This window comes from Lissotriton helveticus, chromosome 4_1, assembly GCF_964261635.1.
Source record: "Lissotriton helveticus chromosome 4_1, aLisHel1.1, whole genome shotgun sequence".
Classification (NCBI taxonomy): domain Eukaryota; kingdom Metazoa; phylum Chordata; class Amphibia; order Caudata; family Salamandridae; genus Lissotriton; species Lissotriton helveticus.
Genome location: NC_136063.1, coordinates 1,434,285,497 through 1,434,309,296, shown reverse-complemented (window position 1 = coordinate 1,434,309,296; position 23,800 = coordinate 1,434,285,497). Strand labels below are relative to the sequence as shown.

The 23,800-nt window shown below is 48.8% G+C and overlaps 1 protein-coding gene across 3 annotated transcripts in view; it reads left to right on the top strand.

Annotated features, from left to right (window-relative positions):
- Window positions 1-23,800, top strand: part of DEK (DEK proto-oncogene) — a 344,099-nt gene that overhangs the window by 297,080 nt on the left and 23,219 nt on the right. For all 3 annotated transcript variants that reach the window (XM_078687983.1, XM_078687984.1, XM_078687985.1), the window contains exon 10: window positions 3,299-3,367. In XM_078687983.1, the coding sequence (XP_078544109.1) occupies window positions 3,299-3,367 (69 nt within the window). The remainder of the gene's footprint in view (window positions 1-3,298; window positions 3,368-23,800) is intronic.

Genomic DNA, 23,800 nt, shown 5'->3' with positions numbered 1-23,800 from the left:
GACGACTGGTTGCTGAAGGGTCCGTCCAGGGAAGCAGTGCGGGGCGCTGTTCAGGCTTGTACAAACCGGTTTCAGAATCTGGGACTCACGTTAAACCAGGACAAATCATCTCTGGTCCCATCCGGAAGGCACATTTCTTCGGAGCCATCCTGGGCTCTAAATTTTCAAAAGCTTTTCCAACCCTAGAAAGGCGGGGAAAGCTACAAACCATGGCTCTGGACTTACGAAAAAGGTGTCTTTCGGTACGCCGCTACAAGTCTCTGCCGGGGGTAATTTCGTCATGCATACCCCCCGATGCCTCACTGCAGACTGCGAATGCGTCCTCTTCAGGAGTAACTGGACATTCAGTGGAAACAGGTTCACGGATCATTCGACGACAGGATGACCGTCACTCCGACAATGAAAAGAGCGGCCCTGTGGTGGACGGACCAGAGAAACTTGTCCCAAGGTCTATCCTTCGTAGGCGATCCGTCTCCTCAAGTAGTGACAACGGACGCGTCATTGGATGGTTGGGGAGCGGTGATGCAAGACCTGCATGTCCGTGGCCATTGGTCTCCTCACGATCTTCGGCTCCACATCAATCTACTGGAGCTTAGAGCGTTAAAACTGGCTCTACAAGCCTTTCTCCCTCGCCTAGGAGGTTCACGAGTTCTCATCAGGATGGACAACACCGCGGCCATGCATTACGTGAACAAGGAAGGAGGAACCAGGTCTCTCCCGTTGTCCCAGGAAGCTCAGGAGATCTGGGAATGGGTTATCCTTCACGGGATGTCGCTACAGGCAGAACACTTGCCAGGAGTTCTAAACGAGAATGCCGACAGACTGAGCAGGTTATCTTCAGTCAGTCACGAGTGGGAACTAAACCAACAAGTTCTAGAACAGGTATTCCGCCAGTGGGGCAAACCGGCGATAGATCTTTGCCACGCCGACCAACAAGAAATGCTGGTCTTATGCAAGCAGGATTCACCACCGAGGATCATTGGGGAGTGCACTTTCGATAGCCTGGTTAAGGACATTTGTTTACCCCTCCCCCCCCCCCCCCCCCCCCCCCCCCCCCCCCATCCCACTGATCCCGAGGCTTATCAGGAAGATAAAGGTGGAACCATGCAGGATGATCCTGCTTGGCCGAGACAGTTCTGGTACACGGCATCTGTGGTCGCTAGCTCCTCCTCTTCCCTTGAGGACTATTCCAGACCTTCTTTCAATGTCCGAAGGACAAGTTTGGCATCTGGATCCAGTCATTTCACCTGACAGCATGGCTCCTGAGCAGCGAGAATTTATGAATCTCCCCATCTCGAACGAAATTAAAGTCCTCTCCCAAGCAAGGGCTCCTTCCACGAACAGGACATGTCGCCTTAAATGGAAGAGATTTTGTATTTGGTGCACGAGAGAGAAAATTGACCCCTTTTCTTCAAAACCTCATCAGCTTCTGCCTTATCTCTTATCCTTGGCGAAGTCTGGGCTGGCCCGTTCATCTATAAAAGTACACTTGGCAGCAATTTCAAGATGCAGACGGTCTGAGTCTGGACCTTCGATGTGGTCTTCCAGAATTGTTAAACAATTTTAAAAAGGCTTGTTTAGGGTCTATCCACCAGTGAGGCCTCCGCCTCCTACTTGGCACCTAAACCTCGTCCTCACTCAACTCATGAAATGCCAGTTTGAACCAATTCATCGATCAGACATGAAGTTCCTGTCATGGAAATTGGCTCTCCTTCTTGCCCTCACATCGGCAAGGCGTATTGGGGAATTGCAGGCTCTCACAATCCAGGAGCCCTTTCTACAATTCAAAAGAAACAGTCATCTTGAGAACTAACCCAAAGTTCATACCCAAAGTACCCTCGGACTTCCACTTGAATGAGCCGGTTATTCTTAAGGCTTTCTTTTCTCACCCGGCTACACCAGCGGAGAGATCGCTACATTCTCTGGATGTGCAGCGATGTTTGTTTGAAATTCTATTTGGATCGCACCAAGGGATTTTGAAAATCCTCCCAATTGTTTGCTGCTTTTGGTGGTCCGAGAAAGGGTCTCCCTCTGTCGAAGCAGGGGATTGCAAGATGGATTACCAGTGCCATCCTACATTGCCATTCTGCAGCAGGTAAACCACTGACTGGCAGTGTTCAAGCACATTCCACAAGATCAGTGGCGTCTTCAACAGCCCTCTTCGCGGGGGTACATATTAAGGACATTTGCAGAACTGCTACCTGGAGCAGTGTCCACACCTTTACTAAGCATTACTGCTTGGACTCCTTGCAACACGAAGATTCGACAGTGGGCCAGGCAGTCCTGAGGAACCTCTTTCACTAATTGGTGAGCTTTCCTTTCTATCCCACCTTCCGTAATTTGGCACATTTTGTATCTTTGTCATGTTGGCTATTGCAATGTATAGTATGACACAATGTGTTTTCTTATTGCTAACTGCTACTCTGATACAAAAGCATGGGAATCTATGAAAGTTCCAATACTAGGGCAAGAAAACAAGTTACTTACCTGTAACTTTAGTTCCCCAGTATTGGTAACTTTCATAGATTCCCATGCACCCACCCACCTCCCCGGGGAAAGCTCAGCCTTCAGCAGATATGGTGTCTGTTACACAACAGCTACGAAAATCTGAGGCTCTGAGATTCCTTCAGGAGGGTTCTAAGGGGTGAGACTCTTCTGATTGGCTGATGCCAAAGTTTGGTCTCTTTTACACAAACAGGGTGATATGCTACAAAAGGGAATGAGGCCTAGGCCTTTTTTCTTTTGTACCTACTGCTATGTTATTTTAGTTACCGAGACTCCCATTCCGACGACGGGGAATGATACAAAAGCATGGGAATCTATGAAAGTTACCAATAATGGGGAACTAAAGTTACAGGTAAGTAACTTGTTTTCTTACTGATTGGTCCATCATCCCTTCTCCCATGCCATTTATTGTGCTTTTTACAACACATTCACAGGTGATGAGATAAGGTTCCTTCCTGCAGATTAATGTCTGCTTGTAGATGCTTTTCAGTTGGGTTTGTAATTTTACATGTGAAGTGGTTTGAGTTCTTAATGCTGAATGACCACACTCTACTTGTGTTTGGAAATGGAAAGGATGGAATATTTTAATGCAAATATTATGCTTTGTGGAGTTTACATTCTGATTTGACTTGTTAAAGGTTTGTAAGTGACAATAGCACATATTAAGTGGCTCCCATTACCTTCTGTAATGGTCATGTGAAAACCTCAAATTAATGTGTTTGGTCCACATTTATTTTACTGAGCAGTTTTTCATATCTGATCAGAGAATGCTAACACCCTTTGTCTTTTGCAGGTAAATGAAAACTATCCAAATGATGACTTGTCATCTAGAAAAGACTTTATCAAATCAGTAGTAAAAGAGGTAATACACTCAGTCGTACTGATAATTTAAGTACAAGTGCATTTGTAACTTTTAATACCCCCCTCTTCTAATTAATGTCCCGCCACAGTTTTAACTATTCAGATTTATTTTGTTATTCAAATTGCCATCTTAAAGGTTGGACACCTTGGCCTGCCTTAAAGTATGGGTTGTGGTTAGTTTTTGTATTTGTTTTTTTCCCTGCTTAATCTGATTGAGTATTGATGCTTGAGTGATGCTAGTCTCAGTCCCCCCCCCCCCAATCTCTGGAACACCTGCCTTTGCAGTGAAATAATGCTAGGATACTCCATCTACCTTTACCACTTTCACCTTTTGAACCCAAGCTCGCGAGCTGTTTCCTGTTGAAGTGGAAGAATGCCAATTGCCTTCAGGTTTACAAACATGTACCTTTTTATTTAGAGGTTTCTCTTTTTGCTCAACAACTTTTAAGGAATGAAGCATGTGAAAGAAACCCATTCTAACAGATGACCCTAAACAGTCATGAGTGTATGGTGTCTTCTTTCACTCAGATTTTAAAAACCTGCATTCAAAGGTAGTTTGCACCATAGTAAGTCCGGTTAAAGATTATGAGCAAGTAGCTATCTTTACAAAATCCTAGAGAACTGCGTCATAGGATTCTCACTGATGGTCATAAACGTAGATTAGTCCTGTGCTTGCAGGGACCCCAAAACACACACGTGTTTTGAGGACTAAGAGGAAGGAGAACATCAAAAACTTCTTAGTCAAACGGAGAATGCGCACACAGGCCCCCTGGGCGCAGGAATGGACAAAACACCTTTCAAATTTTGCGTCAATTGCCACCACAAGTACGCGCAGAAGGACCACATCCGGTTTGCCACTTATGCCTGCCGGTCGGCCACGAGAGCAAAGATTGAAACACCTGCTCCGTTTTTACCCTGAAGACGCTCAGGGTAAGGGAGAGAGACCGAGGAGAGCTAACTACAACATCCAAGGCCAAGGGCAACCTCCGTCGCTCTGGGACTTGGGCCTCTCCAGTGGGGAAGAGGACAACATCGCCGAGGGACCAGATGACTACACGGTTGTTGAGACTGATGCGAAAACAACGAAGGAGGTAAGACGTCTACCCCGACACTCTCGAAAAACAGAGTACGTCCTCGAAAGGCGCACTGGCGCTGAAACATTCGACTGATGCAGCTACATCCAGGGACAAACAGCCCAGTGGATCCTTCGAAAAGGACTCCCAGTCTGCAAAATCCCAAGACAAACCTAGGTCGCCGAAGCACGTCTCCAAAAAAAGTGCTTGATGCCGGAGGAAAAAGAACCGAAGGCGACTACGACATCGAAGAGATCTTCCGAAACCCTCGACTCCGATCAGGCCGCTGAGATGGAGAGGAAAAAAAGTCTCAAGCCTGAAATGGGAAAAAGGAGTTCGACGAAGGGATGAAAAGGTTCACCATCCCGTCCAAGCAGACTACCATCGTCCAGGACAAAAAGGAGTTTGACGCCGAAGAGCGGCCGAAAACTCCGGAGCCCCAAGAAGAGGAAGAGGGCCTGTACTATTTCGAGGGAGAAGGTGAGGTAGACCGGCAAACCACTTTGGGCTCGGCATCCTCGGTGGCGCAGGACCTGGATTGATAGGACCTCTATGCGAAAGCCCGGATGAGGCCGTAGATACGTACCCTTCGAGGCCTTCACCGCCAGATTAGAACGTGTCCCTGTGTGCTTTTTGAGCACCAGGCTGCAGCTTCACCCCCTCTCCCCCAGAAGCACAACACGGAGCACTCCGACACAGACATACCAAAGTCCAAAAATCAGACGGAAGGGTTGGTATAAATAAGAAAAGCATAGGAGAAGGCATAGAAGCACCTGAGAAAGGAGGCATGTTTTGTCTTTGTGTTTAGAGTCTGCCCGAGCCACAGCAAGATATCAAAGAAAATGTGACCCTTTCTTTACATTTCAATTGAGCAGGACACTTTTAAAGAAATGCACAGTAAAAACAAATACCTTTCCTTTTCATTTCTGCGTGCAAACCTGCTTGTCCTTTCTGCTCAATTGAAAGGATTCAAACACGTTGCTGTGCTTGCTGTGAATTTGCTACAAGCAAGCCTGAAACTCTTGTTCCTTCCTTCCCCTCTTGGTTACTTTTCAACAAGAGTGGCAGCTGGGTATTGAGTCTTATTCCTGATGTTGTGAATGTGACGTCATCTGATTAGTATTAGCATGTGTATTTTTTGCGAATAACTTAATTTTTTTTAATGTTAATTGTACAAATTGCTTGGGGGTTCCCGGCTTCCAGTGGTGATTCAGTGGGGGTCCTCAGGAGTCAAAAGTTTGGGAAACACTGCCATAGGGGATGGGGAGCACACATGAATCAGCTCAAGGTGTGGGGTCTGTGAAGTTGGCCTGATACAAGGTGATCACTAGAACTAGTGAGCATCATATATCAGTCCAAACAACCCTTATGGTGATTGGTTGTAAGTTAACCTTATAGACCAGCTATCCTAATGGTAGCATGGACAGAGCAGTCTTAGGCTAAACTCTTTTGGCATGTGAAGCTCGCTGTTTTACCACATATAACCCCTTGAATACCAGATGAAAGGACACCACACAAGTTGTTATGAAAATAAACAATATATTACTAACAAACACCTCTGAACTCTTTATGAGATCAGAGGGCTAAGCACATAACAATACTCTTACGAAAAATACAATAAGTCGCACAAATTACAATGGTGCCCTAGGGGCACGACAAACCATATACTAAGTAAATGGTATAAGGAGATCGATAGAGGAAATGAAGATGCCCAGAGGCTGTGGGATCGCTGGGACTACACTACCCTAACCTTAGGTGAGGGGCAGGAGGCCCACGGGACGCGCGTGCAGAGTGTGAACTCACACGCGAGATGCGGAACAAAGTCAATGGGCACAACAAATTAATAAAAAGGTGAGTAAAGACAGTTACGACTAAAACGACAGGATACCTGGACACTAGGAGAGTCAATCTACCCTTGAGCACCGCAATGCTCTTGTTACCTCACCCACGGGCTGCGGGTGCATAGGTGTGAAAGTGTGTTGGGTTTCCGCGTCGAAGTCCATGGAGCCTTGAAGAAAGATGCTGCAGGCGGCCAGGAGGAAGATGTCTGGAGTGATCCAAGGGCGGATCGAAGATGATGGAGACCTGAAAGTAGAGGGGACAATGTTCAAAGTCACTAGCCAGTGACCGGTGTGGAACCAGGAAGGAACCAGATGCTGTTGCGATCAGGTGAAGAGTGGACGCTTGATGCTGCAGCCACGTGGACCAGGAGGTGTCTTCGACAACCAGGATGGAGGCACGAGCTTTCCCACGCAGGCTCTCGCTGTCGGTGGTGTCTGATCCTGATTCTGAGTCAACAGGCCTTTGCAAAGGCAACCCACGCGGTGAGTGAAGATGGCGTCTGGTGCAGACCAGGAGGGTGCGGGGTGCTTCTCTTTTGGAAGGAAGCAAGGGCCAGACTGGAGCAACCAGACCAGCGTTGTAGATTTCTTGGGTCGTCGTCTAGGAGGCCACTAGCCAGCCGGCAAGTGATCAGACAACACGTCGAGCAGCAATCAAGCACAAGGGCCCCACGCAGATCTCGTGGATGCTGGAGGGCTGGTCCTCCCCAGGAGCTGCTCGGGGCTGGGGCTTCTCAATCCCCAAAGCACTTACTCGAGGATGCCTCAGAAGTCGTGCTGGAAGCGAAGTGCAGATTCTTTCAAGATGGCCTGTCCCACGTGTCTCGTCGCACCCACGGGTCTCAGCTGTGCTGCAGATGTGGGTAGAGGTCAGAGAGGTCTGGGAGTCCGGGTCTCGTCTGGCTCGGAAGTCTGGTTCCGGCGGGAAGGACGACCAAGTGAACCGCTAGGACGCTTGAGGGTGCCTGCAGTTGCAGGGTGGTCACTCATTGGCCACAAGGGCGATTTCTTCGGTCTTCTGTGGAGCAGAACGTCGAAGTCCAGAGTTTCTACTTTGTAGAGTTGTTCAGGATAATCTAATTTGGAATGGGACCAGCTTCTACCTTTATCCTGCTAAAGGGGGCGCACTAGTGACTAGGTCCCTCCCATGGGTGGGACCAGGAAGGGGGGTGGTTACACCCCCTATCCTTTGTCCGGTTTCACGCCAGAGCTGGGGCTGGAGTGCCCCAGCAACTGGTTTGAACCGGGGTACGCACAGGGACACCTTGTGTGCCCCAGGTGTGAGAAGTTGGCCTGATATGATGCTCACTAGTTCTAGTGATCACCTTGTATCAGTCCAAACAACCCTTATGGTAATTGGTTGTAAGTCAACCTTATAGATGAGCTATCCTAATGGTAGCATGGACAAAGCAGTCTTGGGCTAAACTCTTTTGGCATGTGAAGCCAGCTGTTTTACCACAATATAACCCCTTGAATACCAGATGAAAGGACACCACACAGGTTGTTATGAAAATAAACAATATATTTATTGATAACAAACACCTCTGAACTCTTTACGAGATCAGAGGGCTAAGCACATGACAATCTCTTAGGAAAAATACGATAAGTTGCACAAAATTACAATGGTGCCCTAGGGGCATGGCAAACCATATACTAAGTAAATGGAATGTGAAAGTCGATAGAAGGAATGGAGCTGTCCAGAGGCTGTAGGATCGCTGGGACTACGCTATCCTAACTTTAGGTAAGTAATAGGAGGCCCACTGAACGTGTGTGCAGAGTGTGAACTCACACGTGAGATGCGTAACACTGTCTATGGACAGTACAGTTCAAGAAAAAGGTAAGTACGGACAATCCTGACTAGTTAGGACTAAAACGACTCTGGAACTGGACACTAGGAGAGTCAATCTACCCTTGAGCACCGAAATGCTCTTGTTACCTCACCCACGGGCTGCGGGTGCATAGGTGCAAAGTTGTGCCGGGTTCCGACGTTGAAGTCTATGGAGCCTGGAGGAAAAGATGCTGCAGGTGACCAGGAGGAAGATGTCCGGTGTGATCCAAGGGTGGATCAGAGATGCTGAAGACCTGAAAGCAGAGGGGACAATGTTCAGTCACTAGCCAGTGACTGGAGTGGAACCAGGAAGGAACCAGATGTCGTTGTCGCGATCAAGTGAAGAGTGGACGCTTGACACTGCAGCCACGTGGACCAAGAGGTGTCTTCGACGACCAGGATGGAGGCACGAGCTGTCCCACGCAGGCTCTCGCTGTTGGCGGTGTCGGATCCGGAATTGGAGTCAACAGGCCTTGGCAAAGGCAACCCACGCGGTGAGTGGAAAAGGCGTCTGGTGTGGACTAGGAGAGTCCGGGGTGCCCCTCTTTTGGAAGGGAGCAAGGGCCAGTCTGGAGCAACCAGACCAGCAGTGAAGATTTCAAGGTTCGTCGTCTAGGAGGCCACTAGACAGCCGGCAAATGACCAGACAACGCGTCGAGCAGCAAACCAGCAGAAGTACACGCAGATCTCGTGGAAGCTGGAGGGCTGATCTTCGGTGCAGGAGCTGCTCGGGGCTGGGGCTTCTCAATCCCCAAAGCACTTGGTCGAGTTTACCTCAGGAGTCGTGCTGGAAGCGAAGTGCAGATTCTTTCAAGATGGCCGGTCCCACGTGTCTCGTCGCACCCACGGGTCTCAGCTGTGCTGCAGATGTGAGTTGAGGTCGGAGAGGTCTGGGAATCCGGGTCTCGTCGGGCTCTGAAGTCTGGATCCTCGAGGGAAGACTACCAAGTGAAGCCGCTGGACGCTTGATGGTGCCAGCAGTTGCAGGGTGGACACTCCTTGTCCACAAGGGAGATTCTTCAGTCTTCTGTGGAGCAGAACGTCGAAGTCCAGAGTTTCTTCTTGTAAAGTTGTTCAGGATAATCTAATTTAGAATGGGACCAGCTCCTACCTTTATTCTCCTAAAGAACAAGTTACTTACCTTCGGTAACGCTTTTTCTGGTAGATACAACATCTGCCTGTGGATTCCTCACCTTGTGAATATCCCCTTGCGTCAGCAACATTCGGAATTTTTCTTCGTAGCACGCCGGCGTGGACGACGTCACAGGAGCACGGCATCGCGCGCGACTCCGTCTGAAGTCACCGACTCCTTATTAGACCCACGTCGGCGTGATGACGTCAGTTCCGCCCTTTTTTCCGTGCCTTCGAGGCACCCGGACGGACCAACGACAGCAAATATGCATATATACAATGTACACAGTACATACAAACCCAAGCAAAGGCATCAAAACCCAAAATATATATATATATTATATATATATATATATATATATATATATATATATATATATATGAAGCCGGCATTTCTCTGTGGTGTAACGTGCTGAAAGCACACAGTGGCGCCCCCCACCCTAGACTGTGTTTGGGTACTGGGGAGAGAGCAGCGTATTCCCGCTGATTGGGACACCACCGGGAGACGATTGCCGCCATGGATTGTTTTCACAGCGGAAAATGGGCAATCTCACACGGCTGACATTTGTCGGGGCATTACTAAGTGCACGGACCGGTCACTGCACCCGGGTCCACGTTGGGGGAAATGCCTATATGCCCGGTCTGTGAGAACTGTACGGACTACTTACTAGTGTGGGGACTGCATTTACCAGCATTCACAGCGAGTACTGCAGCTGAGGACTAACAGCGGAGCCTCTGATTGGACCAACTGGACTCCAATGGGAGTACAACAAGCGGTACATACCCCACACAAGAACCATCGCTTCTAAGAACACAATGCTGGCAATGAGGAAGGCAAACGCCGAAACGCGTCTGCCAGGTGTTTTTTATTGGAATCTGATGTCCTGATGGTGGCAATAAAACTTTCCTGGTGTGGCTCCAACGCATGTGTCGGACCCGTTCTTTAGGAAAAGGCGGGACTGGTGGTGGATAGGGGACGAGGGGTCCCGCTAGATAACCGTCACCACAGCGTAAATGGCCAGTACAGGAGGATGTGTGTGTGCGCTTCGGAGGTGCCCATCTGCGGGTGCAATATGAAAAAGTCATACAGTTAAAGAACTTAATATTGAAAATGCCGAAGTACGCCGATAATATGTAAAATCTGAAATGGGGCATTGCCATTGGCCCGTGATCATCTAATCCTCTCTCCTGTTTCTGTGCAGGGACCAATGAAGATCCAGGTATGAACTTAAAAGCACAATCATGCCAGTGACGTTTTATTTATGAAGCTAGCAGAAGAAGGCACACAGCCGAAACGCGTCCTTGCAAATAAAGTTATTTTAAAAAGGACCCCGCGAGTGCAGCGAGTTTCTTTGAAACTGGAGCGTTGAGATATATATATATATATATATATATATATATATATATATATATATATATATATATATATATATATATACAATAAAACCAGGTATAGCAGTGGACAACGGGGAGGCGGGTGGGCATGTGAGGAATCCACAGGCAGATATTGTATCTACCAGAAAAAGCGTTACCGAAGGTAAGTAACTTGTTCTTCTGATAGATACATCTGCCGTGTGGATTCCTCACCTTGTGAATAGAGTCCCACAGCAGTCCCCACTCCCGGAGGAGGGTGTCCACTCCGCTATACCAGGAAATCTTAGAGAACAGAGGGCGCGAAGTGGCCGTCCCTCCTCACCTCGGAATCCAAGCAGTAATGCTTCGCGAAAGTGTGGAGGGAGTCCCAAGTCGCAGCCCTGCAAATGTCCTCAACAGGAACACCTCTAGACAATGAAGAAGTAGCAGACTTTGCTCTAGTTGAATGTGCTCTAATACCCTCAGGAGGGTCCTTACCCGCCAGGGAGTAGCAAATCTTGATGCACAGGATTATCCACCTGGAAAGTGTGCGCTTGTGCACCGCTCTGCCCTTCTTGCAGCCAGCAAAACCAATAAACAGCTGGTCATCCATCCGGAAGTCTTTAGTTCTGTCCAGATAAAGACACCGCCCTCTTAGGATCCAGACGGTGTAGTCTCTCCTTCGCCTTAGACGGGTGAGGGGGAGGATAGAAGGAAGGAAGGGTAATGGACTGTCCTAGATGGAAGGGAGTTACCACCTTAGGCAGAAAAGCAGCCCTGGTCCTAAGAACCAGTCTTTCAGCATGAATGGTCAGGAATGCGGTTTGGAACGAAGAGCCTGAAGCTCACTCACCCTCCTTGCCGAGGTGATTGCTACTAAGACCGTCTTAAAAGACAAAAGCCTCATGGGACACTTGTGTAAGGGTTCGAAGGGGGAACCCATCAAATAGGTCAACACAAGATTCAAATCCCAATGAGGAACAAAAAAAGGAGTAGGAGGGAATCTATTAGTGAGACCCTTCAAAAAATCTTAAAACCACTGGAGACTTAAAAAGAGAAGGCTGATCCGGCAAACAGAGAAAAGCCGACAAAGCCGAAAGATACCCCTTGACCGTGGCAACAGCAAATCCTTGCTGCGCCAAAGAGAGCAAATTTCAAAATGTGAGACAAATGAGCTTTCAAAGGGTCAACATCTCTCTCCATACACCAAGAGACAAATTTAGACCACCTATACGAATAAATGGACTTAGTGGAGTCACGCCTGGCAGAAAGAATGACATCCACCACATCGTGAGGAAGAGAAAGAATTCAAGTTGCCCCGTTCAATCTCCAGGCATGAAGGTGTAATGTCTGGAGGTGGGGGTGTAGAACCTGCCCCTCCATCTGAGAGAGGTCTGCCCTGTGAGGGAGACGGAGCGGCGGGTGAGAGGAGAGGTGGAGAAGGTCTGTGTACCACACCCTTCTTGGCCAATCCGGGGCGACCAATATGACTTGGGCCCGGTCCTGGCGAATCTTCCTCAGAACCCGAGGAATCTAGGGTATGGGAGGAAACGCGTAAAGGAGTTGATCTTTCCAACTCAACTGAAACGCGTCCCCCAAAGCTCCTTGCATCGGAAACTGGAGACTGCAGAATGACAGGCAGTGAGCATTCTCGCGAGTGGCGAACAGGTCCACCCGAGGAGTCCCCCCACATCTGAAAGATGTCGTGAACCACCTCCAGATGGAGCCGCCACTCGTGGTCGGCAGAGAACTGCCGACTGAGACTGTCTGCACGAACGTTCAGAACTCCAGCCAGATTTGCCATCAGACAAATCTGATGATCCTGAACCCAGGACCAGAGACGCAGAGCCTCTCTGCAGAGACACTGCGACCCTACTCCTCCCTGTTTGTTGACGTACCACATCGCGGTCGTGTTGTCCGTCAGGACTTGAACTGACTGACCGCGAAGGGAAGGGAGGAAGGCCTTGAGCGCCAAACGTATCGCCCGCAATTCTAGAAGGTTGATATGAAGCAACCTTTCCTCTGGAGACCAAAGCCCTTTGACCTCCAGGTCCCCCAGATGAGCACCCCACCCGAGAGTGGATGCATCCGTTATCACTGTGGCCACCGATGGAGGAAGTTGAAAAGGCTTTCCTTGAGACAGATTGCCTTCCACACCCCACCAAGACAGATCTTCTGCAGTTTCTCTGGAGATCCTCACCGACTCCCTGAGATCTCCGTTGTGCTGATACCACTGCCTGCGGAGGCACCACTGGAGTGCCCTCATGTGCCAGCGTGCATGGTCGACCAACAGAATGCAAGAATCCATCAGACCGAGCAGACTAAGGACCTTCAGGACTGGAACAACCGCTCCATTGTAGAATAAAGGAATCATTTCTTGTATGTCGTGAATCCTTTGAGGTGGAGGGAATGCACGACATACAGTAGAGTCCAGTACCGCACCTATGAACAGGTTGCGCTGGGAGGGCACCAGGTGAGACTTGGGTACATTTATCGAAAAACCCAACCTGTGCAACAACTGAGTTGTCTCTGGCAGATGATGAAGCACATTCTCCGGCGACTCCGCTTTGATCAGCCAGTCGTCCAGATAGGGGAACACAGGAATCCCCGATCTTCTGAGATGCGCAGCCACCACTGCCATCACCTTGGTGAAAACTCGAGGCGCAGTAGTAAGCCCAAAAGGAAGGACCGCAAACTGGTAGTGTTGCGATCCCACCGTAAAACGGCGATACTTCCTGTGCGACTTCAGGATTGGAATGTGAAAATACGCATCCTGCAAGTCGATCGACACCATCCAGTCTTCTTCCATCAGCGCTTGAAGAACCTGTGCAAGTGTGAGCATTTTGAACTTCTGTTTGAGATAGAGGTTCAAAATCCTGAGTTCCAGGATTGGCCGAAGTCTGCCATCCTTCTTGGGTATCAGGAAATACCGGGAGTAGCACCCCTGACCCCTTTCCTGCTCTGGAACCACCTCTATCGCACCTTTTCGGAACAGTGCCAGGACTTCTTCTTGCAGGAGAAGAAGATGGTCCTCCAAACAATAACCTTGGCAAGGAGGGTAATTGGGAGGAAACTCCTGAAAAGGAAGTGCATACCCATTTTCTACGAGATTGAGAACCCAAAGATCTGATGTAACCGATTCCCAATCCCGTAGAAAATGAGTAAGCCGACCCCCTACCGGACCCACATGATCCAGAATGGTGGATCTAGGGCTACTTTGCTGATGTAGGTGGGGGTTGGGTATTATTGGAGGAAGTAGAGGAAGAGGAGAGCTGACGACCACGTCCACGACCCTTCTGTCTACCTCTATAAGATTTGTACAGAGGGTTCTGCTGCTGCTGCTGTTGTTGCTGGCCTTGTCTGAAGGGACGAAAGGAGGATCTACCAAACCCTCTAAACTTCTTAGTGGTAGAACCTCTTGTCTGGAGACCCAAAGATCTTGCAGTAGCACGGCTATCTTTGAATCTCTCCAAAGCCGCATCTGCCTTCTTCCCAAAAAGGCCTGTCCCATCAAAAGGCAAGTCCAACAACGTGGATTGTACATCTGCAGAGAAATCAGAGGATTTCAGCCATGCTGCCCTTCTGGTGGCAACAGTAGAGCCCATAATCCTGGCAACAGAGTCTGCTGTGTCCATCCCACTCTGAATTACCAAGCGGGCTGCAGCTTGAGTATCAGAGACCACTTCATTAAAGTTTTTTCTGTCATCCTCTGTGAAGCAGTTGTCATCTAAGCTTCCAGAGTCCATCAACGCATTAAACATATCTCCCGAAAAGGCAAGTAGCATTAGTAGATTTTAGAGCCATGCTACCTGAGGAGAAAATCTTCTTTGCAGACTGATCCAACTTTTTAGAGTCCTTGTCTGCTGGCACCTGAGGAAAAGAACCTGCAGACCTGTTGGAACAAGCGGCCTGTACCACAAGACTCTGGTGAAGGATGTGAAGAGAGAAACTCGGGGTCACCAGGTGCCACCCTGTAGCGTCTTGCCACAGACCTTGAAACAGCAGGAGCAGTCAATGGTCTCTTCCAGACCTCCATTATCGGATCAGTTAAAGCCTCAGTAAATGGAAGTGTAGGCTCTATAATAGGAGAGTGCAAAACCTCTGTGAGGATGTTCGGTTTATTCTCAACAGTAGGTAAGGTCAGATTGAGTAGATCTGCAGCCTTTCTAATAACAACATGGTAGGGTGCCACGTCCTTAGATGGTGCATCAGAAACAGATGGTAAACCCCACTCAGGAGAGAGTTCCAGACCACTAGCACTATGTAGGTCTTCAAAACAGTCACCTTGATCTAAAAGTTCACCTTCTTCAACATCAGAATCTTCACATCTCTTTTCCTCCAAGAGACACTCCATACGAACCGAAGTCGATGGATCCTGTAACGACTCCGACGGAGCTGGATCCGACGTCGAACGAGGAGCCGGGGCAGATGGAGGACGAGACTCACGGACCGGCATGGTACCTCGATCCAAATTAGGTTGATCCGGAGTCTGCGAAGCCGTATGCGGAGTCGAAGACCTCGGTGGAGCCGTACCGAGCCAAGGTGTGTAAGGTGCCGGCATAAACGGCATAAAAGGAGCTAGAGCATAACTTTGAGGAATGCCCAAGTTGAAAGACAATGGACCCATGGGACCAGCCGGCGCACCAGTGGGGTACATTGCTCTCTAATAAACTCCAAACATCGCATTAAGGAAATGCGAGGGGTCCTGCCCTGGACCAGGGAAGGGAGGATACGAACCTACTGGATGTTCTGAAGGAGGTTGTTCCGACATTGGTTCATTCTGACCCTCTTGATCTACAGGGGCTGCTACCGGAGTCGGAGCTCGAGGAACTTCCTCTTCTTCACGCTCCGAAGAATGGTGTGACACCGGATCCAGTTCTTGTTCCGGCGTCTGGGAACCTCCGAGAGACTGCAAGGGAGAAGGAGATATGAAGTCCTTATGATGCTTACGAGACTTCTTCTTCGAATCCGAAGACTCCTTCCCAGAATGATGTCTCGAGCTGTGTTTTCTTCTCTTATGCTTCCTCTTCGAGGAGCTCGAAGCATGACCCGAAGCAGACTTGGATCCAGACCTCGACCTCGCTCTGGACCTCGACCTCTAAGCCGACCTCGATCTCTACTTCGAACGGGACTTCTGTCTCGATTTCGAGCGTCTCGACGTCGACCTCGAAGATCTCCTAGTCTCTCTTCCCTTTACCTTCGCAAGAAGAAGTTTTGCTTCACGTTCTCATAACGCCTTAGGATTCATCTTGAAGCAGGATCAACAGTTCTTAACATCGTGGTCCGATCCAAGACACCATAAGCAATCTTTATGAGGATCGGTGATCGACATCATACGAGCGCAAGACCCACATTGCTTGAAACCTGTCTTCCTCGACGACATTCTCGACGAAGAAGGAATAATCAAAGACGAAATATCAACACTATAACAGTAGAAGATACAAAGTATCGCAGAAGATCCCAGAAACCGTTGGCGTCGACGATGCGGAAAAAAGGGAACTGAAGTCATCACGCCGACGTGGGTCTAATAAGGAGTCTGTGACGTCAGACGGAGTCGCGCGCGATGCTGTGCTCCTGTGACGTCGTCCACGCCGGCGTGCTACGAAGAAAAATTCCGAATGTTGCTGACGCAAGGGGATATTCACAAGGTGAGGAATCCACACGGCAGATGTATCTATCAGAAGGGGACTGCACTACTGACTAGGTCCCTCCCCTGGGTGGGACCAGGAAGGGGGGTGGCTACACCCCCTATCCTTTGTCCGGTTTCGCGCTGGGGCAGGGATGCCCCAGCAACTGGTTTGAACCGGTGTATGCACAGGACACCTTGTGTGCCCCAGGCATGTCTCATTCCTTTCAGGCCTGTCCTACCAATACACAAAATCCTGTCTGGGGTGGTGCTAGCACCTCCCAAGGCAGGAAACCCTTTGTCCAAGCCTCCCTCGCTGGAAGGACTCCCAGCAGCAGGAGGTCAGACTTGTGTCTGTGGTGGCAGCATCCTTTTGTGATGCCAAGGCTCGAGTTATCTTTAACCGGGGTTCTCAGTTACATGCATGTCGGGCCCCTCTTGAAGGGTGGAATGCTACCCCCGTCGCCAGAATTGGCGAGGGGGTAGTATTCCAATTCATATGACACCTTACTCGACATGTTTTGATAATGTTATACCATATACGTGCATTATCAACCTCGCGGTTAAATGCTAACTCTGGTATAGCGTTATCATGGAACAGCTATTAGGACTTGGTTCCGCTAGCTGCAGACGGGCTCAGCTCATGTCAGAGCACCATCTCACATAATTCCAAGCACTCTGCCTTCAGCATTGATAAGGCCTGCCATAGAAGTGACTGATAGGAATATATGTGTCCATTTTAGGGTGATTACACCACCTTCCCCCAGCTGTCCTGCAGCCAGTTGTGTCAGTTTTAGATGGCCAGCCAGGGGTTGCATAATACATGCTTCAGCCCCTGGGTACACTATGCCCTGGGTACCTAAGGTACACTGTACAGGGACTGACATGGTGGCCCAGTACCAATTGGTAAATGCACCTAAAGTACATGGATGTCAATTTAGAGAGAGAACAGTTAGGCTGTGGGTCTGATTAGCAGGCCCACAGCCAGGGAAAGTCGTAAACCAGTGAAGCAAAAAGCAAAAATCTGGGGTGACCATAGGATTGCAGACCCCACTCTCCTACACCAGGCATGTCTCATTCCTTTCAGCCCTCCCTACCTCAATACACAAAATCCTGTCTGGGGTGGTGCTAGCATCTCCCAAGGCAGGAAACCCTTTGTCCAGGCCTCCCTCGCTGGAAGGACTCCCAGCAGCAGGAGGTCAGACTTGTGTCTTTGGTGGCAGCATCCATTTTGTGATGCTGAGACTCTGCTTAACTTTAACCGGGGTTACGGTTACATACATGTCTTATCCCTCTAGAAGGGTGGAATGCTACCCCCGTCGCCAGAACTCGCGAGGGGGTAGTATTCCAAAGCGTATGACACCTTACACTACATGTTTTGATAATGCTATACCAAAGTTAGCATTCAACCGCGAGGATTATATTGCACTTAAGAGTATATGGTATAGCGTTATCATGGAACAGCTATAAGGACTTTGTTCCGCAAGCTGCAGACAGGCTCAGCTCATGCTAGAGCACCATCTCACATAATTCCAAGCACTCTGCCTTCAGGATTGATAAGGCCTGCCATAGGAGTGACTGATAGGAGTATATGTGTCCATTTTGGGGTTAGATATAGGTATACTATATCTACAGCAAAGAGTGATTACACCACCTTGCCCCAGCTTTCTTACCAGCCAGTTGTGTCAGATTTAGATGGCCAGCCAGGGGTGGCATAATACATGCTGCAGCCCCTGGTAGACCTTCTGTACACCTATGCCCTGGGTACCTAAGGTACACTGTACAGGGGCTGATTAGGTGCATTTACCAATTGGTATTGGGACACCTTAAGTACATGTGTGTCAATTTAGAAAGAGAACAGCTAGGCTGTGGGTCGGATTAGCAGGCCCACAGCCAGGGAAATTCGTAAACCAGTGAAGCAAAAAGCAAAAATCTGGGGTGACCATAGGATTGCAGACCCTACTCTCCTACAGGGTCTGTGGACTCCAACAGATGTGATCAAGCACATCAACTACCTGGAACTAAAGACCGTGTTCCTTGCCCTAAAAGCCTTCCAGAAACACTGGTACATGCAGAGTGTTACAAACCGACAACAAGACAACCATGTTCTACATCAACAAACAGGGAGGAACACAATCAGTCGCACTATCCAACCTAGCGCAGGAGATATGAATATGGGCCATCCCACTAGAGATAGACCTCCTGGCTATACACCTACCAGGGAACGACAACGTGGAGGCAGACGGGCTCAGCAGACAGACTTCAGCATCCCACGAGTGGGAGCTGAATCCACAGGAAACCTAAAAGCTGTTCAAGAAGTGGGGGTCACCAAAAATAGACCTATTTGCAACACCCCAGAATGCAAAATGCCAGTACTTCGCATCCAGGCAACCAGAGGAACAGTCCCAAGGGAATGCCCTATGGATAAGCTGGTTGAAAACATTTGCCTACGCTTCCCCCCCAATACCACTGATACACAGGGTATTGGGCAACTGCAGAACCAACATGACCCTGATTCTGGTGGCACCACTGAGGGCCAGGCAGTCCTGGTTCTCCTAAATAGTGGAGATGGCGCAGGGACCACTTAACAAGTTCGTAAAAAAGAAAAGACTTGCTCACCATGCAAAACAGGGAGGTACTTCACCCAGAGCCAGAGCGCCTCTGCCTAGCTGCGTGACTCCTGAAGACATAGAGTTTGCACACCTGAAACTCCCAGAGCACACTGCGGGTGCTACAGGAGGGAAGCCGACCTACCACACGGAGGTGCTATGTGGCAAAATGGAAAAGATTCACACAATTGTGCATCAGGAAAAAGCTACACAAAAGAATGACCAAGGAATCAACGGTGCTAAAATATTTAACTCACCTGCTAAAAGCGTACCTAAGCTCTCTCGCTGTGAGTACACCTGACAGCTATAGTGGCCTACACAAGAGGAGAGATGGGAAAGAGCTTCTTTACATCCCAAGTAGTAAAGAGATTCCTGGAAGGGGATAAAAGGATCTCCTCACCAAAGAGGATGCCGCCACTGGCATGGAACATTAATGTTCGAGGCATGTGGGCTGCTGAACTCATATCTGTGCATAGATCGCCGCCTAGTGTTGGGTCCGGATGATTGCACATTGTTGTCCTGGAAGAGTCTTCGAAGTATCACGAGATAGGTGGCTCCTCCCTGGGACTACAGTGCGCATGGGCATCCTCTCCATTCTCAGATTGTTTTTTACCGCCATTGGGTTCGGATGTACTTTCGAGCACTCCAAGTTCGGAATCGAAAGACATTTTTCAAAAAGGCCTTCTGATTTGTCGGTATTGTTTTCGATTGGTACCAATAAACTTTCTTTACCATTTGCTTGCACTCCGGTCGTCGAATCGGGCCGTTGGGCCTCCTCGACGCCACGTGGACCGACGGTCGATGGAACGAAGTCCATTCAAATACTGCCCGTAGTGCAACTCAAAGTTCCCGCACACAGATAAGCATCCCGTGTGCAACAAATGTTGAACAAAGGTTCATAGAGAAAGGCCCACATTCTCAGGAACTGGCTTCCATTCTCTGTTTTTCCTCATAGACCCGAAAACAGAAGAGTGGCGATACATCTTAGACCTCCAGAAATTAAACCAGTATTTTTTTAAACAAACCTTTTGTGGTCACCCTCAGACACCACATGACAGCTCGAATTTACAGGATTCATACTTGCGCATTCCCACCCATGCATAAAAGTGCTCCCATTTGGCTTCAGATAAGCGTCCTGCGTTTTTCCTACTGTCTAACCCCTGTTGCAGCTTTTTTCCGGAAGGACAGTCATCTGGTATTCCCCAACTTCGACAATTGGTTGATAAAAGCGCCAACGGCATTTCATGCGTCCAAGACCACAGAGGCTTGCCTAAAGTTATTTCACAAAGTAGGTCTCTATGAATTATCAAAGCTCATCAACTCCTCAATCCAAGAAGATGCAGTTCCTGGGACACTACACTAGATACTTTCCATCACCAAGACTTTCTATCCCAAGACGGTCAAGGAAAGCTCTAGGAACTCTCTGGAACGTAAAATAAAAAATTTTTAAAAACTGTCCAATTAGCTTCCAGGCTTCCTGTCCTCCGATCCATACAATCCCTCTTGCACGCCGAAAAATTTGAACCTTACAGCAAAGCTACAAAAACTGTTCTCAAACAAAAGAATCATTCATGGGCCTTCTGAACTTCACACAGGTATGATGGAAGCTATAGCCTTGTAGTCCCAGACCTGTCAGAGGACCTTACTCTTACTTAAAATACCTCACTTTGTAGTGACTAAGGGGGTGTCTCTGGGGAGTTGGGGCAGTTATCTACAGAATCTGCAAATCCAACGATAGTGGTCGCCACTCAAGAAGATAATCCATATCAGTCACCTGGAGCTCAAAGCCATCTAACACAGTCTACAAGCTTTCCTACCAATGATAGCAGGGTCTTCAGAGTTAGTTAGCACGGACAATATCACCAGCATGCAATGAGGAACAAGCAAAGTGGCACAAGATCACTGGCACTGTCCAAGAAAGATCAGGAAATCTGGAGCAGGCTAATGCACAGAATAACTCTTAGGGCCGCACATGTTCCCAGGACTAGTAGTCTCTTAGCAGACCAACTAAGCAAAGTTGGAAACCGCCTCCACGAATGGGAATTTGATCAGTCAGTATGATCTTCTTGTTCTGGGCAAACCAGCTGTAGATCTTTTCAACAAACTAAAATCACAAGCAGCAGTTCTGTGCAAGTTACCATCCACATCCAGGATCGTGGAGGAATGCCTTTTCACCGATGGTCCGGGATGTGTGCCTTCATTTTCCCCATATACCTTTTTATTACCAAGGGTTCTCAGCAAGAGGAAAGTAGCGTGGTGGTCTCATTCTGATGGCCCCCAGGTGGCCCATGTGGCATTGCTTCACAGAGCTTCTCCTACTACCAGAGGCGCTCCCCTTATAGCTCGAAATTCTTTATTTCCATTTGTGCATGAAAATCTGTGGACTCTTCCTCTGTTGGGAGTGATTTAGAGGGTGATGTTGCCCGATTAGTTATAGTTCAAGTTGGGTCCTTGGAAGAAAATGGGGTTCTGTTCGACTTCCACTTTGGGTGGGGAAACTTCAAAAAGTAGGTGTGCCCACCCCCTGCCAACTCCACCCCTAAGGTGGGAGAAGCGAGGGGAAGCACATCTTTCAGTCCCCGCCATCTTGAAGCTGGGCAGGACCCTCTAATCGGGGCTAGATCTATGCCCCCTTCCACAGGAGGGGTGCATAATGGAGGGTGTAGTCACCCCAGGTAATGTGCCAATTGGCCCTACCATCTACTCCACCAAAATGCCCCCTACATTTAGTATTTAGGAGGCTCCCCTGGACCTAAAAACTAGATCTGCGACTACCTAAGTAGACCACCCTGCAAAGAAGACTACTTCCTTGGCCCCAACCTTACCTGCCTGTCTCCAGCTTCTGTGAACCTGTGACCTCTGAAACACCTGGGAGGACTGCTGCCTTTGAAAAAGACTCCAGTCTCTTGTGGACAGCTGACCTGTTCTGAAGAAACCTACTCCAATCCAGGCAGATCAGAGTCTTGTGCCCACTCTGCACCGAACGGCCAAAGTCTGAGTGGCTCACTGTGCAGTAAAGTCTCCCCAGCAATCCTGGCAGTGTTCAGCGTTTGCTGACCTCTTGTGCCCGCCACAACAGCGTCTGCAGTGTGAATCCAGGGGATAATTACAAGCAAAAAGACTGTTGAAAGGCACTGAAGCCCCTGGACCTCTGTGAGCTAAATCGACAGTGCCCCTATGACCACCTACATCCCAACTTACTCGGCTGTTGATAGTCTTCCTCTGGTGCAACACCAGCAGCCTCTGCTGAAAGGAGAATTCCGTATTGAAAAGCATTGGGCGTCCGATGTTGAATTTTCACCTGGCCACCCCATAGCCGCTGGGGGTGTAGGTTTGGTGCTATTTTGTGACACCCCTTCCTCCACACCAAAGCTTGACCCCTGAGCCGATCTATTTACCTGCAAGCAGTGTGGCTCCAGGCACTCCATCTCTATTGGACAGAATTGTTTCGAACTCAGATTTTGACCTCTGCACCCGGCTGCCCTGGGTGCTGCTGGTGGTGCAATTTTGGTACTCACCTGATCGCTCTAAGTTGTTTGGAGCAAAAGCAGACTAGGAACTTGAAAGATTCAGGCGAGTAATACTATTACCTGCTCTCTGTGCTAAGCTTTGTCTGTTCAGTAGTGGTCCCAGCAACAGCCCTTTCAAGGCTTCAGTAGGGGCTACCAGTAGAGGCAGAGACTGTATGCACCACAGAAATAAAAGGCCTCCCGATCATTGGAGGTAGAGGCTGGGGATCAGGTAAACAGCTTCCAGATCATATGCAGTGTCTGCTCCTTTTTCTGTCCTATCCCCAGAACATCCCAACCGCACGAACACACCCCTCCTGAGGGTCACTTGTTCATACTCCATGGAGAAGTTCAAGCTCTCTTGGACAAGGAAACAATAGAGAGGGCTCCAGCATCAGATCAGGACTGGTTGCTGCTCCCGGAAAAGGAGGCAGCCCTTCATCGCATTTTCGATCCCTGGGCCCATTGAAATATTTCCTCCTCCAGGACAAGATGCTAACCATGGCCCAAAAATCCAGGCTTCCGGATATACCGCCTTTAAATAAACAATATCCCTAGATTATCCTTTTGATTTGTGTTTTTGAATCCATAGAGAAGTAATTTAGCTTGGGTAGACGTTTAGTCTAGGCAGTGCAGAAGTTCCGCCTGTAAGACCGGGGGTAATCACTCTACGGAGTGTTATCCCGCCTGCTGCTTGGGATTGGTTCACTCATGCGTTGCTCTTCTGTCTTGGCTCCTTATTGGTTGGTGGTCGCATTCCTTTTCTGCAGAGGCAGCACTGGCTAAGTACAGTTTAACCCACACTATACTTGTTTCAGTTTCTTTGGAGACTCATTATTTTATTTCATGGTATTGATTAGCCACAGCAGATGCTAAATGGGCAACCACGCAACACTTTGATGTACACAGGCGCTGTTTTTCGTTTATCATGGCGCCCGCTTTCATAATTGCAACACGCACTTTGAATTCAGACCCCAGATTTCTTCTCCCACCCACACTGCCCTCCATGCTGTTTCACTGCAGAAGCATTGCCAAGAGCCTGCACCGCCAGAGCGTACGTATCTGGCCCAATGGTGAATCTGCTGCTGCCAGAGTGTTTGCACCATGAGGTAAGCACCGCTTCGCTCTTCAACAGAGTTCATTAAAGCCCATGTGATGTGTCGTGCACAGGACTCTGCTTTATCCATCCCAGTACTCCAAATGTAAACCGAGGTGGGCGAGCCAACAGATTACCAGGGAATGCTGAGCCGATGGTGTGGCCGAGATCCAAGAGCTCATGTACAAGCCGCATACAAACTGCAACAAAAACCACATAAAATATGATCGACTCTTCAAAATAAAACAAAAACAGCTTTTCTTTATCCTGCAGAACTGTTTCAACTTAGAAACAACAAATTGCTTTGCTGTGGCAGTATGGCCGCTTATCAGGACATATGCCCTGGTTTCTGGACGTGTGCACGCCGT